The sequence below is a fragment of the Lutra lutra genome, chromosome 9 (genome assembly GCF_902655055.1).
Source record: "Lutra lutra chromosome 9, mLutLut1.2, whole genome shotgun sequence".
NCBI classification, from domain to species: domain Eukaryota; kingdom Metazoa; phylum Chordata; class Mammalia; order Carnivora; family Mustelidae; genus Lutra; species Lutra lutra.
The window spans coordinates 96,938,593-96,962,294 of NC_062286.1; the positions used below are offsets into that span (position 1 = coordinate 96,938,593).

Here is a 23,702-nt window from a genome sequence, read left to right on the forward strand (position 1 = left end):
TTTAACCACTGAGCCACCCAGGCGCCCCTGATAATTAATTATTAATGTAAAGAGTGAGTCTACTTTTCTTTTTTGTATCATATTTAAGTTTTGCCCTCAAGGACCCATGCTATTGCTATCACTACATATACTTCTGCTCTATAACTTGCCATTTTCAATTCTATGAAACATTTCCCTATATTTTTCGTTGTCTTCGTAATTATAGGATGTATACCTATTGAGTACTTCACTATTTCACTACTTCACTATTCACTACTTCACTATGGTGATGTCTCATTTTATTAAACTATTCCTCTCATTTAGTACTACTATTATTAATAATGCACTATATATTTGGGCATATAACTTTATGCCCCTCTAAAATTATTTTCTCAAGATAAATTCTAAGAAGTAGGAATATGGATCAAAGTTGAGTTATCTTCATGTACTGATCATATACTGTATTATGTACTTGCTATATATTATGCATCATATATTGTAATGTATTGATTAACACTTTATTTTTTTAAAAGATTTTACTTATTTATTTGACAGAGAAAGACAGAGAGGGAATACAAGCAAGGGGAGTGGGAGAGGAGAAGCAGGCGTCCTGCTGAGCAGGGAACCTGATGGGGGGCTCAGTCCCCTGGGATCATGACCAGAGCTGAAGGCAGACGCTTAACTGACTGAGGCACCCAGGCGCCCCTTGATTAACACTTTAAACAGATTCTGCCATACATTTAATTCAGCTAAAACTTTCTTGAAGGTAAAGAGAATGTTCTATTCCTTTGAAAGATCTGTCAGAAAGACAGGAGAACCTTTTAAGAGAAAATAACAGAATTTTCAAATAACACATAAAGCATAAACCAAAGAAACAGAAGTGAATTTTAAAAATGAAGAGCATGAGAGTATCAAAGTCATTAAAATATTTGCCAAGTAGTTTCAATTAATGGTCTCTTAAATATTTGTAGGATAAATACTAACTTAATCCTTGTGAATGATTCAAAAAAAGCAAAACATACAAAGGACAGCAACCTACTACTCACCCCAAAGTCCTAAATGCAGCCTGATCCAGGTGGACAGGCCGCCGGTCCCGATTAAAGCCAAGCTGGGGCTTCCACTGCCGTCCATTGCTGGACTTTTCCCAGTCACTAGGTTTCAGTACTGGTGCTGGTTTTCTGACCATTTGAAAATACAATATTTAGTACTGGAATAAACACTGTTCATACAAAATAAAATGAGATAGTTCATATTTTATAACCGCATTGTTACCTTGCTCCTGGAAGCATTACAGCTTTAAAAATGTAGTCTTCAGCAAACTGTGGGTCTTTAAAATTAATACTAGGAGAGAGCAACATACAATTTAATGACTTCATTATATTACCTTGGCTCAACTATTATGTAAACTGAGGTATTTTTCATGTTTAAAAAGAGTAACTAAAATTCAAAAGTCTTCTCTCCAAAAATTATTTTAATCAATAGTTTTGCCAAAGAGCTAAGTATCTTTTTCACCAAAGTGCTGCTAATCCCTAGTACACAGTCTACATGTAAATTTCTCTGTGGGAAAAGCCATGCTCTAGCTAACTGTGGGTGATCAGAGAGAAGAAGCAGACACTGCTTCAAATCTTGAGAAATTCCAACAGGATACTGGAGACAGGGGGAAGAGGTTTACAAACAACAAAAAGACAATAAATTTTGTTTAGTGTGGGGCAAAGACTTACCCTCCAGCATCTTAGGGAAAATTAGTTCTTGTGGCAAGAAAGAAAAGATGCAAATGCCACTAGAAATACTCACAAAATCAGAAAGTGAACACAAATAATCTATGGGGAAAAACGTTAAATTTCCCAGTTGTAGCCCTCTATCATGCTCTCTTAATGTTTCCCTTGTATCAGGAACAGTCACAATTTGAAAACTACACAAAAAGCTTATTGTATTTTATAAATCTGTATACTCAGACTGTTGAGTATAAGCTGGATCAAGCTTCCTTTCTGGTGGGGTTGCATGTCCCGAAGCCTGGTAAATATTTAAGTTTTCTTTTTGATATAGCAATGCCTCTTCTGGATTCTGGATCTGTACCAGGTTTATACCTAAGGATGCTCACGACATTTGTATTCATGCTGAAAAACTAAAACCTAAGTGTGGGATTTAATAGTGGACTGGTTAAAGAAACTATGGTTCTCCATAAAAATGGAATCCTCAATTGACATTTCAATATGTATACAACAGCCTAGGCATATATTCAAAAAAGTAATCAGTGATATGCTCTGTATAATTATCTCCTTTCCTTCTTTGTGCTTTTTATTTTCTAAAATTCCTCCATGATTACACTTGAAAACGGTTTTATTCGGGAGTCCAGATGGGGACCTGCAACTCTATGGTCAAATAATCTTCAACAAAGAAGGAAAAGATATCCAGTGGAAAAAAGACAGTCTCTTCAATAAATGGTGCTGGGAAACTGGACAGCTATGTATAGAAGAATGAAACTCGACCATTCTCTTACACCATACACAAAGATAAACTTGAAATGGATAAAAGACCTCAATGTGAGGCAGGAAAACTCAAGAAGGTTTTATTGAACTGGTTGACAGTTCTACTTTCTACTCAAGAAGGTTTTATTGAACTGGTTGACATTTTAGATAGCTAACTTTTTTCTCTTCAAATATTGCCACTTTAAATTATTAGGACCTACTTTCGTAGCACTGGGATTTAACTACATTTTAAGTACACAAAAATAACTTCATTTATAATAAAAATGCTGATCTCAAGAGCAGCTAAACAACACTTCATTTACTGAATCAATTCCTCTTACAATTCACTCTTCACTGGCAACTGTCTTTATCTCAAATGTTCTCTACTGGGCAAAGTGGCTTAGGGCAGTGTTACAGGTTTAAGAGGGTGACAGAGAAAATGGTAGTTAAGTACAGAGGTTCGTTAGGGCCTTCCAGACACAAAGTAAAGAGAGAAAATCAGTAATAAAAAGCAAGACTTGCAACTAGAATGTCTCAAAGCAGTTATCTTTGTGTCAGCAGAGCTTTTCAGCAGTTTACCAAACAAACTTTAAGAGTTCCCACAGCATACACAGTCTCAGGGTGGGCTTGGGGGGTACAAATCCTGGCCAGGCATCAAGCTTGCCTCCCCTTCTGATAAAGGAAATAGGAAATATTTAATAACATTTTTGTAAGAAAGTGGAAAAGGCAATAACAGACACAGAAAAGATGCTGAGTCAAAGGATATGTGTGTACACATACCTTCCACTCATGTCTTTGTTAGTATGGGATAAAAGCATGTGTGCAAGGGGGAGAGGGAAGAGGATTCTTTCACCTGGGACCAAGGAAAACATCATCCAAGAGGTCATGATATAAAGTGGGACAGGACTGGTTACAGAATGGGAAGAAATTAATGTAACTAAGACATGGAAAGGGCTTCCAAAGGTACTAAGGAATAGCTCATTTTAATTGAAGCAGCCTTCTCAATAGGGATCTGGGAGAGAAGCCATCCCTATACAAATGATCTGAGTGATTACATTCTCAATTCTCCCAAGAAAGACATATAACTAGTCCCATTCTAAAGGAATAAGACACAAACCGACTGGTTACATGAAATGAATGCTTTAAGTTTGAGAACTGGCCTGAGGGCCATTTAAAAATCATTTATATATTTATTTATGTAAAGATTTTATTTATTTGAGAGAGAGAGAGAGAGAGGGCACAGAGGAGGCAGGGTTAGAGGGAGCAGACTCCCCGCTGAGCCAGGAGCCGGATACAGGACCCGATCCCAGGACTTCCAGGATTGTGAGCTGAGCAGAAGGCAGGCTCAACTGACTGAGCTGCCCAGGCATCCAGGCCTTTTTTTCTTTAAATTTAAGTAGAGTTGGGCATGGAACCGGGCGTGGAGCAAAACACAGGAGACAAACTCATGACCCTGAGATCAAGATCCATGCTGAGATCAAGAGTTGGTCACTCAACTGAGCCACCCAGGCATCCCAATGTCTCAAGCCTTAACTCCCAAGAGAAACCTCAGCTGAGAAGAGCTAGATTGGAGCAAGCAAGTTTGTGAACAGAGGTGAGCAGGAACATAGGCTGGCCAAACTGGGTTAATGTCATTGAGAGCCTGTTCTGACCACAATGTGAAATCACTTCAGGTAGTCAGGGAGTAAACATGATCAGGAATGCAACTCAAAAAGAAACTCTTGGCAACAGTGTGTAAGAGAGAAGAAAGAGAGAACCGAAAGATCATCGACAAAGTCTAGGTAAGGGCCTTCAATAGGCACTGGAGGTGGGAATGCTGGATAGGCAAAAGAAATGGCAGGGCTGGAACTAGAATGAAGATCACATTCAGGTGAGGGCTTGAGATGAAGATCTGCAAGTGATGTACAGAAAAATGGAAACTAAATGAAAGAAACAGTCAAGGTAACGAGTTCCCAGGCAGAAGAGAGAACCCCAGGTTCACAGATATAATCTCTCCTGAAGGATAATGGTTACAAGAGACATAATAAGACAGCCGAAACCAGTGTTTGAGAAAACAAACCCATTTATTTATGAAATATGTGCAGTTTACTGTCAACTGTCCCTCAATAAAACTGCTTTAAAAATTCCATCATTCATGGTCATGTTCTAAAAGGGAAAAAATTTCTAAGATAATGGGAAAAAAATCTCCAACATCTCCCCTACTTACCCTCAGAACCAATCTCAACAGAGTGATCTATATACTTCATAGGAAACAAACTATTAGGAGACAGAAAAGGAGCATCTAAAAATAAAATTGGAGGTCCCCACTGAAGACAAGTGATGCTATTTTTGATCTCAAAGATTAAAGCATTCTTTTCCCTTGGATCTTGGAGAACAATTTGAAGACTTATTTTCTCCTAAAATGAGTTAAGCTTTCACTGGTTCAGGGCGGTTTTTTTTAAAGTAATTTGTTCCCAAAAATATATACTAAGAACTATTACATTTTTAGAAAATAAAACAAAAGAAAAGCACAACTCAACTGTACTTTTCCAATGTGAAACACCAGCCACAACTTAAACAAACCTCTCCAAAAACTGAAAATACAGGGACGCCTGGGTGGCTCAGGTCATGATCTCAGGGTCCTGGGATTGAGCCCCGCATCAGGCTCTCTGCTCAGTGGGGAGCCTGCTTCCCCCACTCTCTGCCTGCTTTTCTGCCTAACTTGTGATCTCTGTCAAATAAATAAATAAAATCTTAAAAAAAAAAAGACAAAAAACAAAACCTGAAACACATAAACCAGGCAGGAGCCCATTAGTCAAAGTCCCAAAGGGGAACTTTATTGAGACCCAACCTTTCAAAGTTCCTTCATTTTTTTCAGGTTTACATAATTAAAATTCTTATAAACAGAAAAACTAAAATAACAAAAATGATGGTATTATAATAAAATACATAAATAAAAATAGAAATAAAAAATAAAAACAGAAATAATAAAGAAGAAAAACAAGATTAATCCTTGACAATTTCTACCACCAGAAACAAAAGAGCTTAACTGTGGAGCGAGTCAGGGGAGAGAAAGCAGTAACACTGAGATAACACAAAAGCACCTTCAGGGAGGAAATGAATTAACAGAACAGCTTATAGATTCAACAGGTGGCCCTTCTGAGGTAAGAGAACTGTGTTTAGATGTGTACTGCTTCATCTAACTCTGTAAACACAAGCGTTTTTCACCACTTCTTCCAGGTGGCACAGAGCTGACTTACAAAGCCTAGGCATCTATCTACCAGACCATCATGTCCAGGAGTAGCATAATGGATCCTTCCGTTGGTAGGGAACCTCCCTGTTATTTTAATCACCTAACTGTCATCACAAGCACATTAAGGACAAAATATAAAAACTATAAACCTAAGCATTGTTGAAAATAACAAAACTGAGCAGTGCTTTTATTTGTATTACAAGTAGCACTTTAGACACTATTAGTAAGAAGAAAATACTGTAGCAAAGTCTCAACAGAAAAGGAATGGAATGTACAACACCCCTTTCCAACTCAATTCACTTTAAGAATTAGCCTTAGAAATGCTATTTTAAGTACTATTACTGCTTGAGTGCTAGCACACTTCACAAAGATAGCAGAAAACTCCAAATATCAAGTTACATATTTTTACTCTACCTTCCCCTGACATTCCTTAATTAATGCTAAATCAGCATACCAATGCAAACTGTTCTTGTAAGAAAAACTTCATGATTCATATGCTTGACATTTTAAAGCACTTAAGTTTATAGGACTTAAGATATCTTTTCTGACATTCTATCAGAGGAGGCTAACCAGGTAGTGGAAATTAAGCCCTCCCAAGAGCTTTCACCATCAAATCTGTGACTGACTCTATGTATTCCCCTTCCTCTAGGCTTCTGATTTCAAGTTATCTGCTTGCCAACCATGAGTCTTACAAATACTGCAGTAATGGTTACATTAAAAATTCACATATTTAGGGACACCTTGGTGGCTCAGTTGGTTAAACGGCTGCCTTCAGCTCAGATCATGATCCTGGCGTCCTGGGATCGAGTCCCGCATCGGGAGCCTGCTTCTCCCTCTGCCTCTGCCTGCCACTCTGCCTGCCTGTGCTCCCTCGATCTCTCTCCCTCTCTCTCTGACAAATAAATAAATAAAATCTTAAAAAAAAAATTCACATTTTTAGAAAACCTCCTACCCCTTGCCTGATTCATAGAAAGTCTGAGAAACACTCCTCTGAAGGAATAAGGGTTGCTGGAAGATGATGGCAAACACTGGGCTTTGACACTATGAACACTATGAACACCTGGGCTTTTACACAGGTTTAGAACTATGCCAGGTGCTAGGAGAAAACAAACAAACAAACAAAACAAAAAAGAAAAAAAAACAACCAAAATCTTAACAGTGCTACTGATAAAAATAACACATAAGAATATATAAATTTCACATTACATTTCAGAAGAGAAGAAAAGCTATGAAAGATAAGATATAAAGGAACGAACATTCCAAACAATGTAAGGAAGGCACAAAAGTCAATGGGATACTCATGGGAAGAGCCTGCATTGAAGGAGGAGGCAGGTGTCCTTGAGGAACTGTGGGGATTCAGGCACAGAGCCATAGCTCTGCCAAACCAGGACAGGCCTTCAAAAAGCAAAGAATTATAATTCCACTGACAATACAGAGTGAAGATTTCTGAGGAGCGGCAGTGTTTAACAAAGACAAGCCTCATATCATATGCCAGTAGATTCAGTGGGAAGGTGGAATCAAATAAATTAGCTGGGAAATCATTACAGTAATTCAGAAGAAACTCAAAGGAAAAAAGCAAAAAAAAAAAAAAAACCCCCAAAAAACAAAAACCCCTACAACACAGGCTCACTGGGAAGAGCCAGAAACAAAAAACAATTGGGAAAAAGAAAATACAGAACAGTTGTATAGATATAGGAATTAAGATAGAATGAGAAGCCAAAGCACATAGTGAAAGAGAGCAGAGCAACAGGACGGTCAGGGACAGAAAGGGGAGATCAGCAAGGAGAAATGATGGGGGGCACTGGACAAAGAAGGCCAGAACGGTGAGTCTGAGGTAAAACAAAGGCTCTGTGTGTGTGTGTGTGTGTGTCTGTCTGTCTGTCTGTCTCTCTACTCCAGATGAATAGAAAATTACACCACTGCAGTGGGAAGAAAATTTAATTTTAAGATCATATGAGGTTTTATATATTTAAAGGTTTCCCCCCCCTCCAAGATTTTATTTATTTGAGGCAGGGAAGAGCACAAGCAGGGGAAGAGGCAGAGGGAGCAAGAGAAGCACATTCCCTGCTGAGCAGGGAGCCTGTTACGGGATCATGACCTGAGCTGAAAGCAGACGCTTAACTGACTGAGTGAGTGCCCCAAGCGCCCCTATATTTGAAGTTAACAAAGAATTAGTCTAAAAATATTACATCTAAGCAAATTACAATGGTGAAGAATGGGATGAGGAAAAATATGAGAGATAGCTCTGTTCTATTCAAAGTTAAGCTACTAATAATGTTGACTGATTTATGGAATCAGAATTGGGTGGGGAGGGAGAGCTCCTAGGTCACAGCTGACTGTATTTTTCTAAGAGTCCTTCTAGGAACTTAAACACTTCAATAACCTCTATCATATGCCTTTTTAACACTACAGGTAAGAGCTATGTAGTAGGAAAACCCCACCTAAACTCAACTTGAAGAACTTCTCAAATATGGGATGGAATATTGGATGCATACAAACAGAGAAGGGAAAAAAATGACAGGAGTCAAAACAGAAATAACCAGCAATTGGTACCAGAGCCTGCATTCTCAGATTTTCATTTGTAAAACAAACACAAGACTGGGATGAAAAACAAGCCCCCAAACACACACACAAAAACTGCAATAAACTGGATCAACCTCATTACGCCTCATAGGAAACACTGAAAATTAGCTCGTAAGGTAAAAGTTAATGTGGTCTTTCACAAATCTCCAGAACAGTAACTCAAATCGATTTTATTATGAAGTTTTCAACATATGTCTGAATTTGCACCTAGATCTGGTATTTGTCTTGTTAAGTTTAATAATCTTAGGAGAACACAATGGATACCAAATAATACCAAAGGCCTTCTTCAGGCTCAGAACCAACCAGCCAACAATAACACCACCATACAAACAGAAGTTAGAGGATTTGCCAATTTTGTAATTCTTCCCTTGGACAAGTCTTTCTGTCCTAATTGTAAAGTTAAGTAGAAAAAAAAAGTTAAGTACTTCTAGAGGGCTGGGCAGAAAGGCCCCTGAAAACATGCAGAACTGGGGAGCACAAGCAAGCATGTGACAATCCAAAGACAGAACTGGTAGGATTAACTGACCTGAAGCACTGTTTCAAGGCAGAGAGATCCCATGGGTTAATACAGTGTCCACACTGGATCTACCTGAACCAGACTATTTGTGATGGGTGCAAGAGCATGGCCCACAATTCTAAACTCCACCCTTAACAGAAGAGTCCAAAGACAGAGAGCCAGAACAAATTACATGTAAAGATAAATTAAAAATGTGTGTAAAGATAAAAGCAACTAATTTGGAAAGATTTCCAAATTCATGACAGTTTTCTTTAAATAAAAGCCCCTCTAAAGTGGCAGTTGCTTTCTATCTAAATCTATTAATAGGAAAATGAATATGCTCACACTTTACAATGATAAATTTAAATAAAATCCAAAATACTTCCGAAGAGTAACAGAAATAGTAACAATGACTGGGAGAGAAGGATTCACTAACAGTCTTCCAAGCAGGCTTTTACAAAATCCTTGAATTACTAGGATGTGTTTTCCTTAGTCTTGCCTAAAGACTGAAGAAAATGGTAACATAAATCCTGCAATCGAGATTTGTAATTACATACAAGAATTAAGCAAATGAATAGTAAGTGTGTTGGTTTTTATTCTCAACAGTCACATTATATTTTACACATACAGAATGCTGTATGAAGAAATGTAAGAAATTAAATACGGTGGGTGGGAAGGATGGGGTGGCTGGGTGTTGGGACATTGGGAAGGGTGTGTGCTGTGTTGAGTGCTGTGTGTTGTGTAAGACTGATGAATCATAGACCTGTACCCTGAAACAAATACATTATGTTAATTTAAAAAAAAATTGAAAAAAAAAAAAAAAAAAGAAATGAAATACATTTTTCTAGGTAGCAGAAATGATCTAATTTTAGTTTATAATAATTATTGGTAAACACTTCCGCAAATTTATTCTATCTCAACCAAAATAAAGTATGTAATAGTTTTGTTTTTAAACTCTGCAGGGCCACACCTGCAAATATAATTAAAATAATCTGTTATAACACAGAGAAGCTGTGTGGGTCTCTGAGGTAAAGAGGTCTGTTTGCTCCTATGTAGTAAACTACTCTTAGAAACTCCTACTTTCTACCTCCCACTTTCCTAATCCAGGAAGAATTAAGAGGTTGTCAGGGGAAACCAGTAAGCAGAGAAGCAAGCTTGTTAAATCAGTAACCTTAACAATATACATAATTTAAAGTCAAGAGGCTCTGTTCTGAGGTCTGCAACACAGGGACTCTCCAATCTCAAAGCACTGGTGGAATAACAGCTGCCATTTCCTTGTGACTCAGGGATCTTCTTAAACTTATCTGCAAGTTCAGAGCTGTGTTTTGGTCAAAGGATATGAATTTTCGAAGACTTACCTGATTGCAGTGTTCTGTGTCAGATCCCGTAACATGGGGACAGGAGAACATACTATCCTAAAGAGAAAGAAGGGAGTAAGTTGTAACCTTTTGGACAAGTGGAATTAAGATGTTGCTTTAGGAAAGAAAAATCATTAAAATGTACCAACAAAAAAATGACACAACCAATTACATCTTTAAAAAGAGGACCCTGTCTTCCTTGCTTGCTAGAAAACTATTATGGCCAAACGACTTATACCAGAATTTGTAAAGGTTACAAACAAACCAAAAAGGGGCACAGGGAAAGGACCACAGAAGAACAGAACAGGTACTTGATAAATGAGGGAAATCTAATGGCTAATAAATATACCATACGGCATTCAATTTCATTAGTAATCAGAGAAATGCAACTGTAAGACACAAGGTGCCAATAAGCATCCACTAAACTGACAGAAATTAAGGTCATGACAATCAATTCCAAGGGTTTGCAAGAATGTAGAGCAACAAGATCTCTCACAAACTGCCACTAAGATTACAAAATAGTATAATCACTTTGGAAAACCATCCATTATCTACAAAAGAGGAAGATACAACTGACCAGCAATTCCCAAACACTGATCTCAGAACCCCTTTAAAACATTTCTAAAAATCAAGGACCTCAAAGAGCTTCTGGTTATGTTGGTTATGTGTATCAATATTTACCTATTAAAAATTAAAACTAAGAAATTTCTAAAATACTAATTTAAAGATAACAGTAATAAACCTATTACATGTTAACATAAATAACATTTTTAATGAAAAATTATTTTACAAAGCAAAAAAAAGAAGTGTCATTGTCTTACATTTTTGAAAATTTCTTTAATATCTGGCTTAATATCTATCTTAATAGCTGGATTCTCTTATCTGCTTCTGATTCAATCTCTTGAGATAGCTATCACACTACATTCAGCTTCTGGACAACTCCACTGTATACTCAAGAGAGAAAGAGAATGAGAAAAGCAAATAATATCATAGCATCTTATTATAATTATAAAAATAGCTGTGAACTCATGGATCTCCTGTAAGGGCTTTAGAGACCCCCAGGGCTCCCTGCACACAGTGATACAGCTACTAGACTAAAGAGGTGGGCTCTGACCCCAAGTATTTTAATAGTCCAGAAGGTTTTCTGTTGTTTTGTTTTCTTACTATTACTAGAAAATAAAACATTTGGGCAACAAGGAAAAAATGCTAGCTAAACTTCCTCCCAGTCACCCCAATGTGCACAAATGAATGCTTACTGATCTGGAAGAACAGCTTCTTCATCCAAAGAAAACTTTCCTTGCATCCCATGACATAGTTCAGGTGGTACATCCACTGGCTGTGGAAAAATGCATTCCTGATCATAAACCCAAAAGAATGGAAAGCAGGGACTCACACATATACGTGTACACCAAAGTTCATAGTAGCATTATTCTTAAAAGCCAGGAGGAGGAAACAACCCAAGTTTCTATCAACAGATGAACGGATAAAGAAAATGCAGTATATATACATTATGGTCATAAAAGGAAGCCCTGATACATGCTACAACATGGAGAACCTTGACAACATTACACTAAGTAAAATAAGTCAGACACAAGAGGACAAATATTATAGGATTCCATTTATTCCACTTCCAAAAACAGGTAAATTCAGAGACAGAAAGTAGAAGACAGGTTATCAGAAATAAGGGGAGAGAATGATGTATTGTTAAGGGATAACAGTTTCTGTTTGGGAAGATAAATTCTGCAAGTGGATAGTGGTGAATGGCTGCTCAACACTGTACATAGATTTAATGCCACAAAATTATACACTTTTAAAATGGTTTTTAAAGATTAAAATGGTACATTTTCTTCTTTTTCTTTTTCTTTTTTTTAAAAGATTTTATTTATTTGACAGAGATCACAAGTAGCCAGAGAGGCAGGCAGAGAGAGAGAGAGAGGAGGAAGCAGGCTCCCTGCTGAGCAGAGAGCCCGATGTGGGGCTCGATCCCAGGACCCTGGGATCATGACCTGAGCCGAAGGCAGAGGCCTTAAACCACTGAGGCACCTAGACACCCTCTTTTTCTTTTTTTAAAAGATATTATTTATTTATTTTTGAGAGAGAGCAAGCATGTGTCCATGAGCTTTAGGAAGCGGCAGAGGGAGAAGCAGACTGTCTGCTGAGCAGGGAGCCCAATGTGGAACTTGATCCCAGGACCCCAGGATCATGACTGAGCTGAAGGCAGAAGCTTAACTGACTGAGCCATCCAGGCACCCCATTTGTTTCTATTTTATCAAAATTTAACAAATGTATTTCTGATGAATTAACCGAATAATTATACTGTCTAAAAGCACTTCATGATGGAAAAAGAAACCATACCTCTGTGGAACCTGTCTGGTAGAGTTCTAAAATGAAGTCATGGAGTGGGTGATGTTTGCCCACAAATAAGATGTCACCTCCAAGACTGTTTCTTTTAGCTGGGGGGAAAATAAGGAAAGAAATAAGATCAAACAATTATATCTGCAAGAGCAACTTTTATGAGAATAAAATAAAAAGAAACATCTAAATTTTTAAAACTTTAGTATAAGGTCTACAATAAAATATACTTTTTATTTCTTAAAGATTTTTTTTTATATGACAGAGACACACCGAGAGAGGGAACACAAGCAGGGGGAGTGGGAGAGGGAGAAGCAGGCTTCCCACTGAGCAGGGAACCCGATGCGGGGCTTGACCCCAGGACCCTGAGATCATGACCTGAGCCGAAGGCAGACAGACACTTAAGGGCTGAGTACCCCTACAAAAAATAATTTAAAAGTGACAGACCTAAATGTGTGAGGTCTCTGTAGAAGAAAAACAAGTTTGACATTAAGGTTTCGAAGATCAAAGACTATCAGAAAATATTATCACTAAAACATATTTCAATATAGTATTGTAAGATAAGGGATAAACTTATATAGAACTCAATTTCTTACTGTAAGAAATACATAACCATTTCCTGAGCAAACCCAAACAAATTACACCATCTGATAACAAAGACTACTCTAAGGATGGCTGACAGAGAAATTATTTCTGTAGGTTTATTATACTGGTATTAAATAAATTTTCCAATAGAGTCTAGCTTTGCAATTTCCCAACACTTTTAACTGTCAGTATTTTAAATGCCACTCTGTACCAATAACATTTCAGGTAAGCAAACTAAGTAAATGCCTTTATTTCAACACAGCTTTTTAAACAAAGTTAACTTATTGGAGGGGATGAAGGGAAGAAGGGATAGAGAGGAAATTAATACACTCACAGCATGGAAAATTAGTTTTGTGCGTGCATGTCATGTAAGAATCAAAAAGTCAAGGAGCAGGCACTTAGGTGGTACAGTAGGTGAAGTGGCTGACTCTGCATTTCGGCTCAGGTCATGGTCTCAAGGTCCTGGGACTGAGCCCCACGTTGGGCTCCACACTCAAGGCGGAGCCTGCTTGAGGATTCTCTCTCTTCCTCTCACTCCTCCCCTACCCCCGCTCATGCATGCTTGCCCTCTCTAAAATAAATAAATAAATAAATAAATAAATAAATAAATAAATAAATAAATGTATGTTTTTTAAAGGGGGGGGATCAGAAAGTCAAAGGATATTCCTGAAATGCTGTTTTTGTGTGTTTTTTTTTTTTTTTTAAAAGCAGGCTCCACAACTAGCAGGGAGCCCACTGTGAACTTTGAACTCACAACACTGAGACCAAAAACTGAGCTGAGATCAACAGTCAGATGCTTAACTGACTGAGCTACACCAGCACCCCTTAAAGTATTGCTTTTTAATAAATCTAACACTTGTAAGTTAAAAAAAAAATAGTATTTACTATTCAATTTGGATAATACATTTTAAAAAGCAAAGTTGATTTTTCTTATGAAGAAGTAAAAACCAATGGTTTATGCCCCCTATATGTGAAATTTGACAAATGGAAAAAAGAGTCTAATATTATACAGAAATGTAAAGTCTATAAGATACAGACTCAATGTTGAGACAAAGTAGAAACACAGTTCTTACTCTCTTCTGGAGTGAGGTCTGGGTATACCTCTTCTAGAGCAGCTCGCAGCCTTCGCTCATCCACAAAAGGCAACAGAGCAACACCTGGAGAAAGAAATGCACACCAACAACTGAACTATTAGGATCACCCAAATTCCACTTATTACTCGTTCAAATAAACATTTCTAGTAGAATATCTCTGTTGGCGTAAAAACATTTTGGAATTGAACTCTATTCAAATCTCAGATGCAAATACTTTCCATGTGTTCAGAGAAGAAAGAAGTTTCATATATTTTCCATCCTTAAGATAGCTCATATGAAAAACCATGTTTGCAGAATCTTAACTCCATGATGATAAAACTTTTAAATTAAATGAACAAGTGGCCACCTGGACACCAGTCTATGTTCTCTTGCCTTACTTATGAGGATGCCCTTGAGCAAGCCAGTTAATCTGAAAAGAATCTGAACTTGTCCTTTCATCTTTCTAGGACTTGGTTTTCAACTAAAATATTCAGAAGGTCTGTTCAATGTGAATAAATAAATGGAATGTCTTCCAGCTCTAAAACTGCACAGCATTCTGTTTTTTACATTTTAAAACATAATAACTAATTTAGATATAAAAAGTGTTTAAGGACTTGCTTAAGTAATCTTGGGGGCTGGGTAGGATCCAAGTTGTTCATATTCAGGCTGAAAACTGTCCTATGGAATGTGCTGGAATTAAAGTAATTGTTTTATTTCAACCTACATTCATAATTTTCAAAATAGCACACCAGTGATACAGTATCTATTTCTAGAAAGATACACGAAGTTATTGAACCACATGTTTATGTTATACTGTATACAGTAGTCTTTTGACAAAATAAAAAGTGTAAAATAAACAGCAAAGAGAAATGCTAATTAGAGCTAAATAATTTTGAAACTATTGCCAGTCAAAACTGCCACAATTGTAATTGTTCCCTTTAAAATGAGAGAAATGAAAGGTTCCCAAAGTTGTCATTAATTATTTAGCTACCATATTTTCAAAGTTTAGAAACAGGTTCAATTTCATTATCTAGAAGGGAAATATGCATTTTTTAACGTTAAAAGGAAACTAAGTGTGGCGCCTGGGTGGCTCCGTGGGTTAAAGCCTCTGCCTTCGGCTCAGGTCATGATCCCAGGGTCCTGGGATCGAGCCCTGCATCGGGCTTTCTGCTCAGCAGGGAGCCTGCTTCCTCCTCTCTCTCTGCCTGCCTCTCTGGCTACTTGTGATCTCTGTCTGTCAAATAAATAAATAAAATATTAAAAAAAAAAAAAAAAAAGAAAAAGAAACTAAGTGAATTGTGAAGGGCCTAAAAAGTGATTTCAAGAATATTAACATCTATCACCAAAGTTAGGCTGTTTCATCTACTGGTGAACATTTACATGGAAAAAATGCAGGGAGTTGTTCAAGTTTTGTTTAGTCATACACTTAAGACTAACAAATAATCAGAAAGACTGTCCTACAATATCAACTCTAAAAGCCAGCTCCAACTGGTAAGCAACTTGCAGTGCTAATGAAAGCAATAAGGTTACTAAGCAACAAATCAGCCCTACTGGGCAGGATAGAAAGAAACGCCTTATACCCAGATGTGATAAATTTAGTTCTTGAGTGAGCTGATAGTAAAAATGACATTTACAGCTAATTTCTCCCGAGTACTTATTTATTACGTTAACATGCACTACCTCAACAACACAAGTAACCCAAGTAGTAGCACTTAGGTAAATACATAGTAGTCACACTCCCTGGGTCCAATCTTAGTTCAGCCACTGTGTGACTCTAATCAAAGGACTTAAAAAACTCTGTTCACATATAAAATATGTAGCATTCGAAATGGGTATGCTATATTCCTCTTACATATATTAAGGAAATATTACAAAAACACAACATTGCAAGATTCAGTAAATGTCAAAAAACTACCCAGATATATTTTATCTTCTATAATTTTAAGATACATGCAACTTAGGTAAGAACTTAAGTATTACCATTACTTTTAACAAGTTTTAAAGACATGGGGGAATAACTATAACTCCTCACAGTACTAAATTTGACCTCAAGAAAGTTATGTTCTTGCTGCAGTCTAATAACTGAAAATACTTACATAAAATATAAAAATATTAAAGGTCTGAGTTTCAACTCATCCTAAAATTCATTTGGAATCTCAAGGGCCCCCAAAGAGCCAAAACAACCTTGAAGAAGAAAAATAAAGTTGGAGGACTCCCATCACTCGACGGCAAAACTTACTAAAGCTACAGTAATTAAAACAGTTTGGTACTGGCGTAAGGATAGGCGTATTAGGCAGTGGAATAGAGAGCCCACAAGTAAGCCCTCAGATACATAGTCAAATGATTTCCAATAAGGGTGGCAAGATTGTTCAATGGGGAAAGAGCAGTTGTTTCAACAAATGGTGCTGGGGAAAATGGACATCCATAGCAAAAGAATGAAGATGGACTCTAATCTTACACCCTATACAAAAGTAAACTCAAAATGGATCAAAGACCTAAATGTTAAGAGCTAAAACTGTAAAATTATCCTAAAACAGGGGGGGAAGCTTTATGACACTGGATTTGGCAATGACTTCTTGCACACAACACCAAAAACACAGGAACGACAAAATAGTCAAACAAAAATTTAATCTCCCTCATAATTAAAAACTTTGTGCATCAAAGGACACTATCAAACAGAGTAAAAAGACAATCACAAAAGGGAAGAAAATAAATACAAAATCATATATAAGAGACTGGTGTTCAAAATATATAAAGTACTCCTACAATATAAAAACAAAAACCGGGGGTGCCTGGGTGGCTCAGTGGGTTAAGCCTCTGCCTTCGGCTCAGGTCATGATCCCAGGGTGCTGGGATCGAGCCCTGCTTTGGGCTCTCTAGTCAGTGGGGAGTCTGCTTCCTCCTCTCTCTCTGCCTGCCTCTCTGCCTACTTGTGATCTCTCTCTCTGTCCAATAAATAAATAAAAAAATCTTAAAAAAAAACAAAAACAAAAACAAAAACTGGGGCGCCTGGGTGGCTCTGTGGGTTAAAGCCTCTGCCTTCGGCTCAGGTCATGATCTCAGGGTCCTGGGACAGAGCCCCGCATCGGCTCTCTGCTCAACAGGGAGCCTGCTTCCCCTCTGTCTCTTCCTGCTGCTCTGCCTACTTGTAATCTCTCTGTGTCAAATAAATAAAATAAAATAAATAAATAAATAAATAAATAAATAAAAACAAAAACCCAATTCAAAAATGAGCAAAGAAACTTGAAAAGACATTTCTCCAAAGATACAGAAATAGCTAATAAGCACATAAAAAAAATGCTCAACATCACCAATAATTAGGGAAATACAAATCAAAAGCACAGTGAGATACTGCTTCATACCCATTAGGATGGCTATTATTAAAAAAAACAGACACAAAAAAATGGAAAAGATATTACATGCTGATAGGATTGGAAGAATACTGTTAAAATGTCCATACTATCCTAAGCGAACTATATATTAAATGCAATCCCTATCAAAATACCACTGGCATTTATCAAAGAACTAGAACAAGTAATCCTAAAATTTGTATGGAACTACAAAGACACCAAGAGCCAAAGCAACCTTGAGAAAGAACAAAGCTGGAGGTCTCACACTCGCTGACTTCAAACCATACTACAAAGCTATAGCAATCAAAACAGTATGGTATGACATGAAAACAAACACATAGATCAATGGAATAAAACAGAGAGCCCAGAAAAACTCTCAAATATATACAGTCAATTAATCTATGACAAAGGAGGCAAGAATACACAATGGGAAAAGACAGTCTTTTCAAGAAATGGTGTGGGGAAAACCAGAAAGCTACATTCAGAAGAGTAAAACTAGAACATTTTCTTGCACCATATGCACAAATAAATTCAAAATGAATTAAAGACTTGGATGTCAGACCTGAAACTATAAACCACAGGCAGTAAGCTCTTTGACATCAGCCTCAGCAATATTTTTTTTGGACCAGTTTCTTCAGGAAAGGGCCACAAAAGCTAAAATAAACAAATGGGACTATATCAGACTAAAAAGCTTTTGTTTCAGCAAAGGAAACAATCAACAAAATAAAAAGGCGACCTACTGAATGGGAGATGTTTCCAAACCATACATCCAATAAGGGGTTGATACCTAAAACATAAAAGTAACTTACACAACTTAATACAAAAAAAAAAAAAAAAAAAAAAATCCAATTAAAAAATGGGCAGAGGATTTGAACATTTTTTTCCAAAGAAGACATCCAGATGGGCAACAGACACATGAAAAGGTGCTCAACATCACTAATTATCAGGGAAATGCAAATCAAAACCACAATGAAATATCACCTCACATCTTTAAGATTGGCTATTACCAAAAAGAAAAAAAAAAAGTGTGAGGATGTGGAGAAAAGGGAACTCTTACACAGAGTAGTGCAGCCACAATGGGAAACAGTTTGGATGTTTCTCAAAAAGTTAAAAATAGGAACACCATACAATCCAGCAATTCCACCTCTGGATATTTATCCAAAGAAAAGAAAAATAGCAATCTGAAGAGATAAATGCACCCCTATGTTCCCTGCAGCATTATTTACAATAGCCAAAGTATGGAACTAACGCAAGTGTCCATCAACAGACAAATGGATAAAGGTGTGGTGTGTGTCTGTATACACACATATATAAAAAATGAAATACTACTCAGCCATAAAAAAGAGAAAGCTTACCATTTCCAACATTAGTGAACCTACAGAGTATTATGCTAAGTGAAACAAGTCCTGACAGAGAAAAACAAATACCATACAATTTCATTTATATATGTAATCTAAAAAACAAAACAAATGAACAAACAGAACAGGAACAGACTCACAGATAAGGAAACAAACTGTTGGTTACCAGAGGGGAAAGAGTGTGAGGAGATAGGCAAACTAGATGAAGTGGATTGAGAGGTACAAACTTCTAGTTATAAAATAAGTCAGTCATGGAGATATAATATACAGTATAGGGAATACAGTCAGTAATACTGTAGTAACTTTGTATGGTGATAAATGGTTATTAGACTTATCATGGGGATCACTTCATAACCTATAAAAATATCAAATCACCATGATGTACATCTGAAACAGGATATTGTATGTCAATTATACTTTAACCAAAAACACTTAAATACATTTAAGTGTATTTAAGTGTTAAATACAAACACAAAAACACTTAAAAGCCATTTACTGAATAAAAAAAGAAAGTAGCAAATGTTGGCAAGGATGTGAAGAAATTATAACCATTGTGCACTATCTCACTTTTCCTCTGGATTATTGTATATAGAAAGGAAGACATCTGCATGTTTATATATTTACTTATTTATTCAACACTTACTTATGTACTTACACTTTTACTTTACTGCCTCTTAGCCCTTTCCTTCTATTAATCAAAGTACCCTCCACAAAGCACCTTAAAAACAACTTAAGACTCCAACCAATTTACATACAACAAAATATGACCATAGAGCACAATACCTGCTAACCCCAGTCAGTGGGCTGCATTTCCCATTATCAATACACTAAAGTAGTATGAAATTTCCTTTACTACATAAACCCAAAATCAACCCTAAAATCTCATAAAACGATTTTCAATTTGTAAATTATTACTTATCCCTCCTTCCATCTCACAATTCTCTGAGTCATGTTACTGGTCATCTGTACCACAGAAAATAACGAAGCAGGAAGTAAAAACATGGTTTTCCCAAATGAAATTATCTTAGAAAAATATACAGTGGAAACAAAGTTTAAAGCGATTTGTTGAAAGGGCCTCTGGCATGAAATAATAGTTCACTTACTATGTGAGAGACTTCTTTATTGTGTTTTACATTCAGTCATCATCACACATTTGCTGAGTGGTAAACAGCACATTAAATTTAGTAGTAATTTAAAAATGACATTCTTATAAAAACTGTAAACCTGTATTTCTCAGCAACCTTACAAGGTGTCAATGAGCTACTAAATGAAAGCAATTCCCAAGTCCCATTAATTAATCACAGAAAAGACAAAAGAATGATCGGTCTACTTTAACTCTATTTACTGTTTATCAGAATGTTACTATTAATCATTGCCAATGCCAGGGTGGATAGAAAAAAAAATATCAAATTTTGACATGCAATTCTTAAAATATTTATCTTTTACAGAAATTCTTTCATTACCTAAATCATGTTCATTTACAGTTTACCAAAAAGTGGAAACTGTTTTAACAAAAAGGAATAATGTCTAAATTTTACCTTGCCATGCATATTTCTTCCCATTCAAATCAATAGCAAAATCTTCTGGGTAGAAGTCAATTATACTAGAATCCTATGTCAAGGAGAAAAATAAAGATTCAAAACAAAAGTCACACATGTCTGAGTTTTAAAGAATCTGACATTTCTTTCATTCATGTTATCAGGCCTGATGAGGAAATAAGGTTTCATTCCTTTAAAAAATGTTAATAAGATTTCAGGTCATTAATCCTAATAGTAAAACAAAATTAACAATTTTATTTTAAAAAATGAAAAAAAAAGGGGGGGGGGCATTTTTAGAGAGAAATTTTATAACTGAAAACTGTGAACCCAACACAGTCAATGAAGAGTTTACGGACTCTAATGATTCCTACTTCTTGCCTGGCTCTCCTTTCTATCTGGCACACAAAATAAGCTCAGAGATGTCTGAACATTGGTAGCCACCACACATGGCTGGAACAAAAAAAAACAATGACTTACAGGTAGGCTTAGAACAAAGTAACAGTTTTAAGAATTGCTCCTAAACACAAATTAATCTTATTTATACCAGGTAGCATTCTCACAGCCAAGGAAAGTAAGGGGGTAAAAAGGTGAAAAACATACAGAAGAACTCAATACTTTCACTTTGTTTTTGGACTTCACTGTTTTAACTATTAGATGCAAAAGCACTTGTGACTAATGTTCGTGAAACATGACAAAACCCCAGTTACTAACATACTCAAAATACTAAGACACTAACGGGATCACTCATGAGCTTCCGCCATGATGGAGGTAGAAAGTTACCACTTGCAGCTGGAAAAACTCCCATAAGTTGTTCCAATGGTTTAAACTGCAAGAAAGAAAAAAGGTTTAAGATAAGACACACAATTTTTATCTAAGCCAAAATTCTATGAATTTCATGACTAAATAATTAAGCTTACTGGTTTAGTGCCCTTCTCAAAATCAGATGGCATGTCTGCAATACCTTCAAAGTCTGAAGCAAATGGTGCATAATGGAATGGATAATACCACTTCCAGGAAGCACAGCCCTAGAATCATAACAAAAAAAAAAAAAAAAAAAAAACCAAAAACAAAACAAAACAAAAAACCAAAAACAAAAATCTACGTTCAATACGGACACAGAAAAGCAAATAAAAATTGAGTATTAGCCTATAAAATACATAACTTCCAGTGTACATTCCATATATTTTTCCCCATGAGTCCTAAGAGTTGTTTTGATTAACTGAACATTTACTTTGTATCAACGGCTCCTTGATTTAAAAACTACTGCAAAGTGTCTTTAATAATCAGTAGTTAATACCAAACTTTGTAAATACAATTTGTATAGTACAATTTGGTGAAGATTTTTACCCTTAAAATGTGCTTGGTACATTTTTTTTCAATTTTACAGCTGCCATTATCAAATAAAATGAAGAGTCGTGATAGCTGGCACTTACTTAGCATATAGATGGGGAAGGGACATCACACTGAACAGTGACTAAATAAAATTTCCAAAAGTTTCATTTTATAATTCCTTATTATATTTTATTGTGACAATTTTCTCTTTATTATAAAAATATTTAAGTAAACCCATCAAAAAGAAGTTTTTACTGATAGAAAAAACAACTCCTAATATGTATTTTGATTCTATGCCTAAATGAATTAAAATCCTGAGAACAAAAGTAAAACATGAATTTATTATTATACAGTTGACAATGCATTAAATTATACTTTCCACTTAATGACAAACTTCATCTTTTCTTAGATCACACCAAACTTAACTTGCCTTGCTCTCGGAGAATGAAACCAGATATTAACTACTAGTGTTACAATCCCCTATATGTCTACCTAATCTCTCACCAATCTGACATCTCAATTATCAAAGGCTTTAAGTCAGATACGGATTACTCCAATTAGAATGCATTTCATGTAACATCACTACATTACACAGAGGAAATTGTATCATTCAAATGCCTTTCAAATTCTTACTAGTATTTTCTAGTCTTTGTCCTTTGTTCAGTCATTAGTGACTATTATTTTTTACTTCCAATTAAAAAACCACCATACTTAATTATATTAAAGACAAAATACACTCAACCCACACTACTTGATGCTGAAATCCTTAAGCACAACAAAAATTATCTTTATTTATATATTAACACTTGAGAAGCGTAAAAGCCTTTATAAACAAATATTTAAGGTAATGAATTTCTGAACAGGAAGCTTTAAAAGAATGAGTCTGGATTTAATTTCATTAAAGCCCAATAATACACAGAAATTATGATCTTCCTAAAATGATTAGCTAGGTTTAGAGGAAAATATTCTCTCTGTACCTGGTAATAATATCGAAGAACCCAGCAGAGCCCCTCAACATAAGACTGTACAACTTTACGACGGAATTTCTCATCAGCTGCATCAACGTCAAATTTGTTCTTGTAGTACCGCTGCTTCCAACCAGCTTCCCATAGCCTAAAACCCAGGCAAAGCCGGTTCATGTTGAATTAATACTTTCCATAATTGTCCACTGGTTTATCACTCAAATCATTTTATACTTAATATCCAGGTGAAATGTGAATGAGTTAAACAGTAATGCTAACACAGCTTCATTTAATTAAAAAAGCCCACTTTCACAGAATTTATTAAGACAGTCAAACATCAAAAATCCAAACACTAATTCTAGTGAGACCTTATAAAACTACATTTTGGAAAAAGAGAAAAATATTACTAAAGGAGATACTGAACACTTGTTTGCTCAAATTTTAATACTGTTTTACTTGTTTTTTGATTGTAGACCAATTCTGAAACTACACCGTAAGATTCAAATATTGAAGATATTTTATGTAAGTTCCTCAGTTTGTTAAAATACATTTAAACTAAACAAAGCAGTCAACCAAATTACTTTAAAAAGAAAAAAAAAAGTTTTGTGGGGTGCCTGGGTGGCTCAGTTGTTACACGTCTGCCTTCGGCTCAGGTCATGATCCCAGGGTCCTGGGATGAAGCCCTGAGTCTGGCTCCCTGATCAGCGGGAAGCCTGCTTCTCCTTCTCCCTCTGCCCCTGCTTGGGTTCCCTCTCTCACTGTGTCTCTCTCTGTCAAATAAAGAAATAAAATCTAAAAAAAAAAAAAAAAAAGATATTTGCATGGGTAATTTTTTAAAAGATAAAAAGTGGTTTGTAAAATAACATTCTAGGAACCAGGCAGAAAATTATGTTTATACCAATTCTCCCATCCTTGGGCCTTATCCCTCTTTCAGCTAAGAGTTGTTGGCTTAAAGGAAGGACACATACACACGTTTGTATGTTCTGGTAGAACTCAGAAGCAGTCAATCAATACACTAAATTATTATTAATCACTG

The 23,702-nt window shown here is 36.1% G+C and overlaps 1 protein-coding gene across 2 annotated transcripts in view; it reads right to left on the minus strand.

The window, feature by feature from the left end:
• XRN2 (5'-3' exoribonuclease 2) overlaps positions 1 to 23,702 on the minus strand; it is a 93,520-nt gene that overhangs the window by 18,417 nt on the left and 51,401 nt on the right. For both annotated transcript variants that reach the window (XM_047744889.1, XM_047744888.1), the window contains 10 exons: positions 22,682 to 22,817; positions 21,290 to 21,397; positions 21,109 to 21,198; positions 20,373 to 20,445; positions 14,127 to 14,210; positions 12,472 to 12,569; positions 11,373 to 11,452; positions 10,117 to 10,173; positions 1,252 to 1,320; positions 1,026 to 1,157 (listed from right to left, as the gene is read on the minus strand). In XM_047744889.1, coding sequence (XP_047600845.1) covers positions 1,026 to 1,157; positions 1,252 to 1,320; positions 10,117 to 10,173; positions 11,373 to 11,452; positions 12,472 to 12,569; positions 14,127 to 14,210; positions 20,373 to 20,445; positions 21,109 to 21,198; positions 21,290 to 21,397; positions 22,682 to 22,817 — 927 coding nt within the window. The remainder of the gene's footprint in view (positions 1 to 1,025; positions 1,158 to 1,251; positions 1,321 to 10,116; positions 10,174 to 11,372; positions 11,453 to 12,471; positions 12,570 to 14,126; positions 14,211 to 20,372; positions 20,446 to 21,108; positions 21,199 to 21,289; positions 21,398 to 22,681; positions 22,818 to 23,702) is intronic.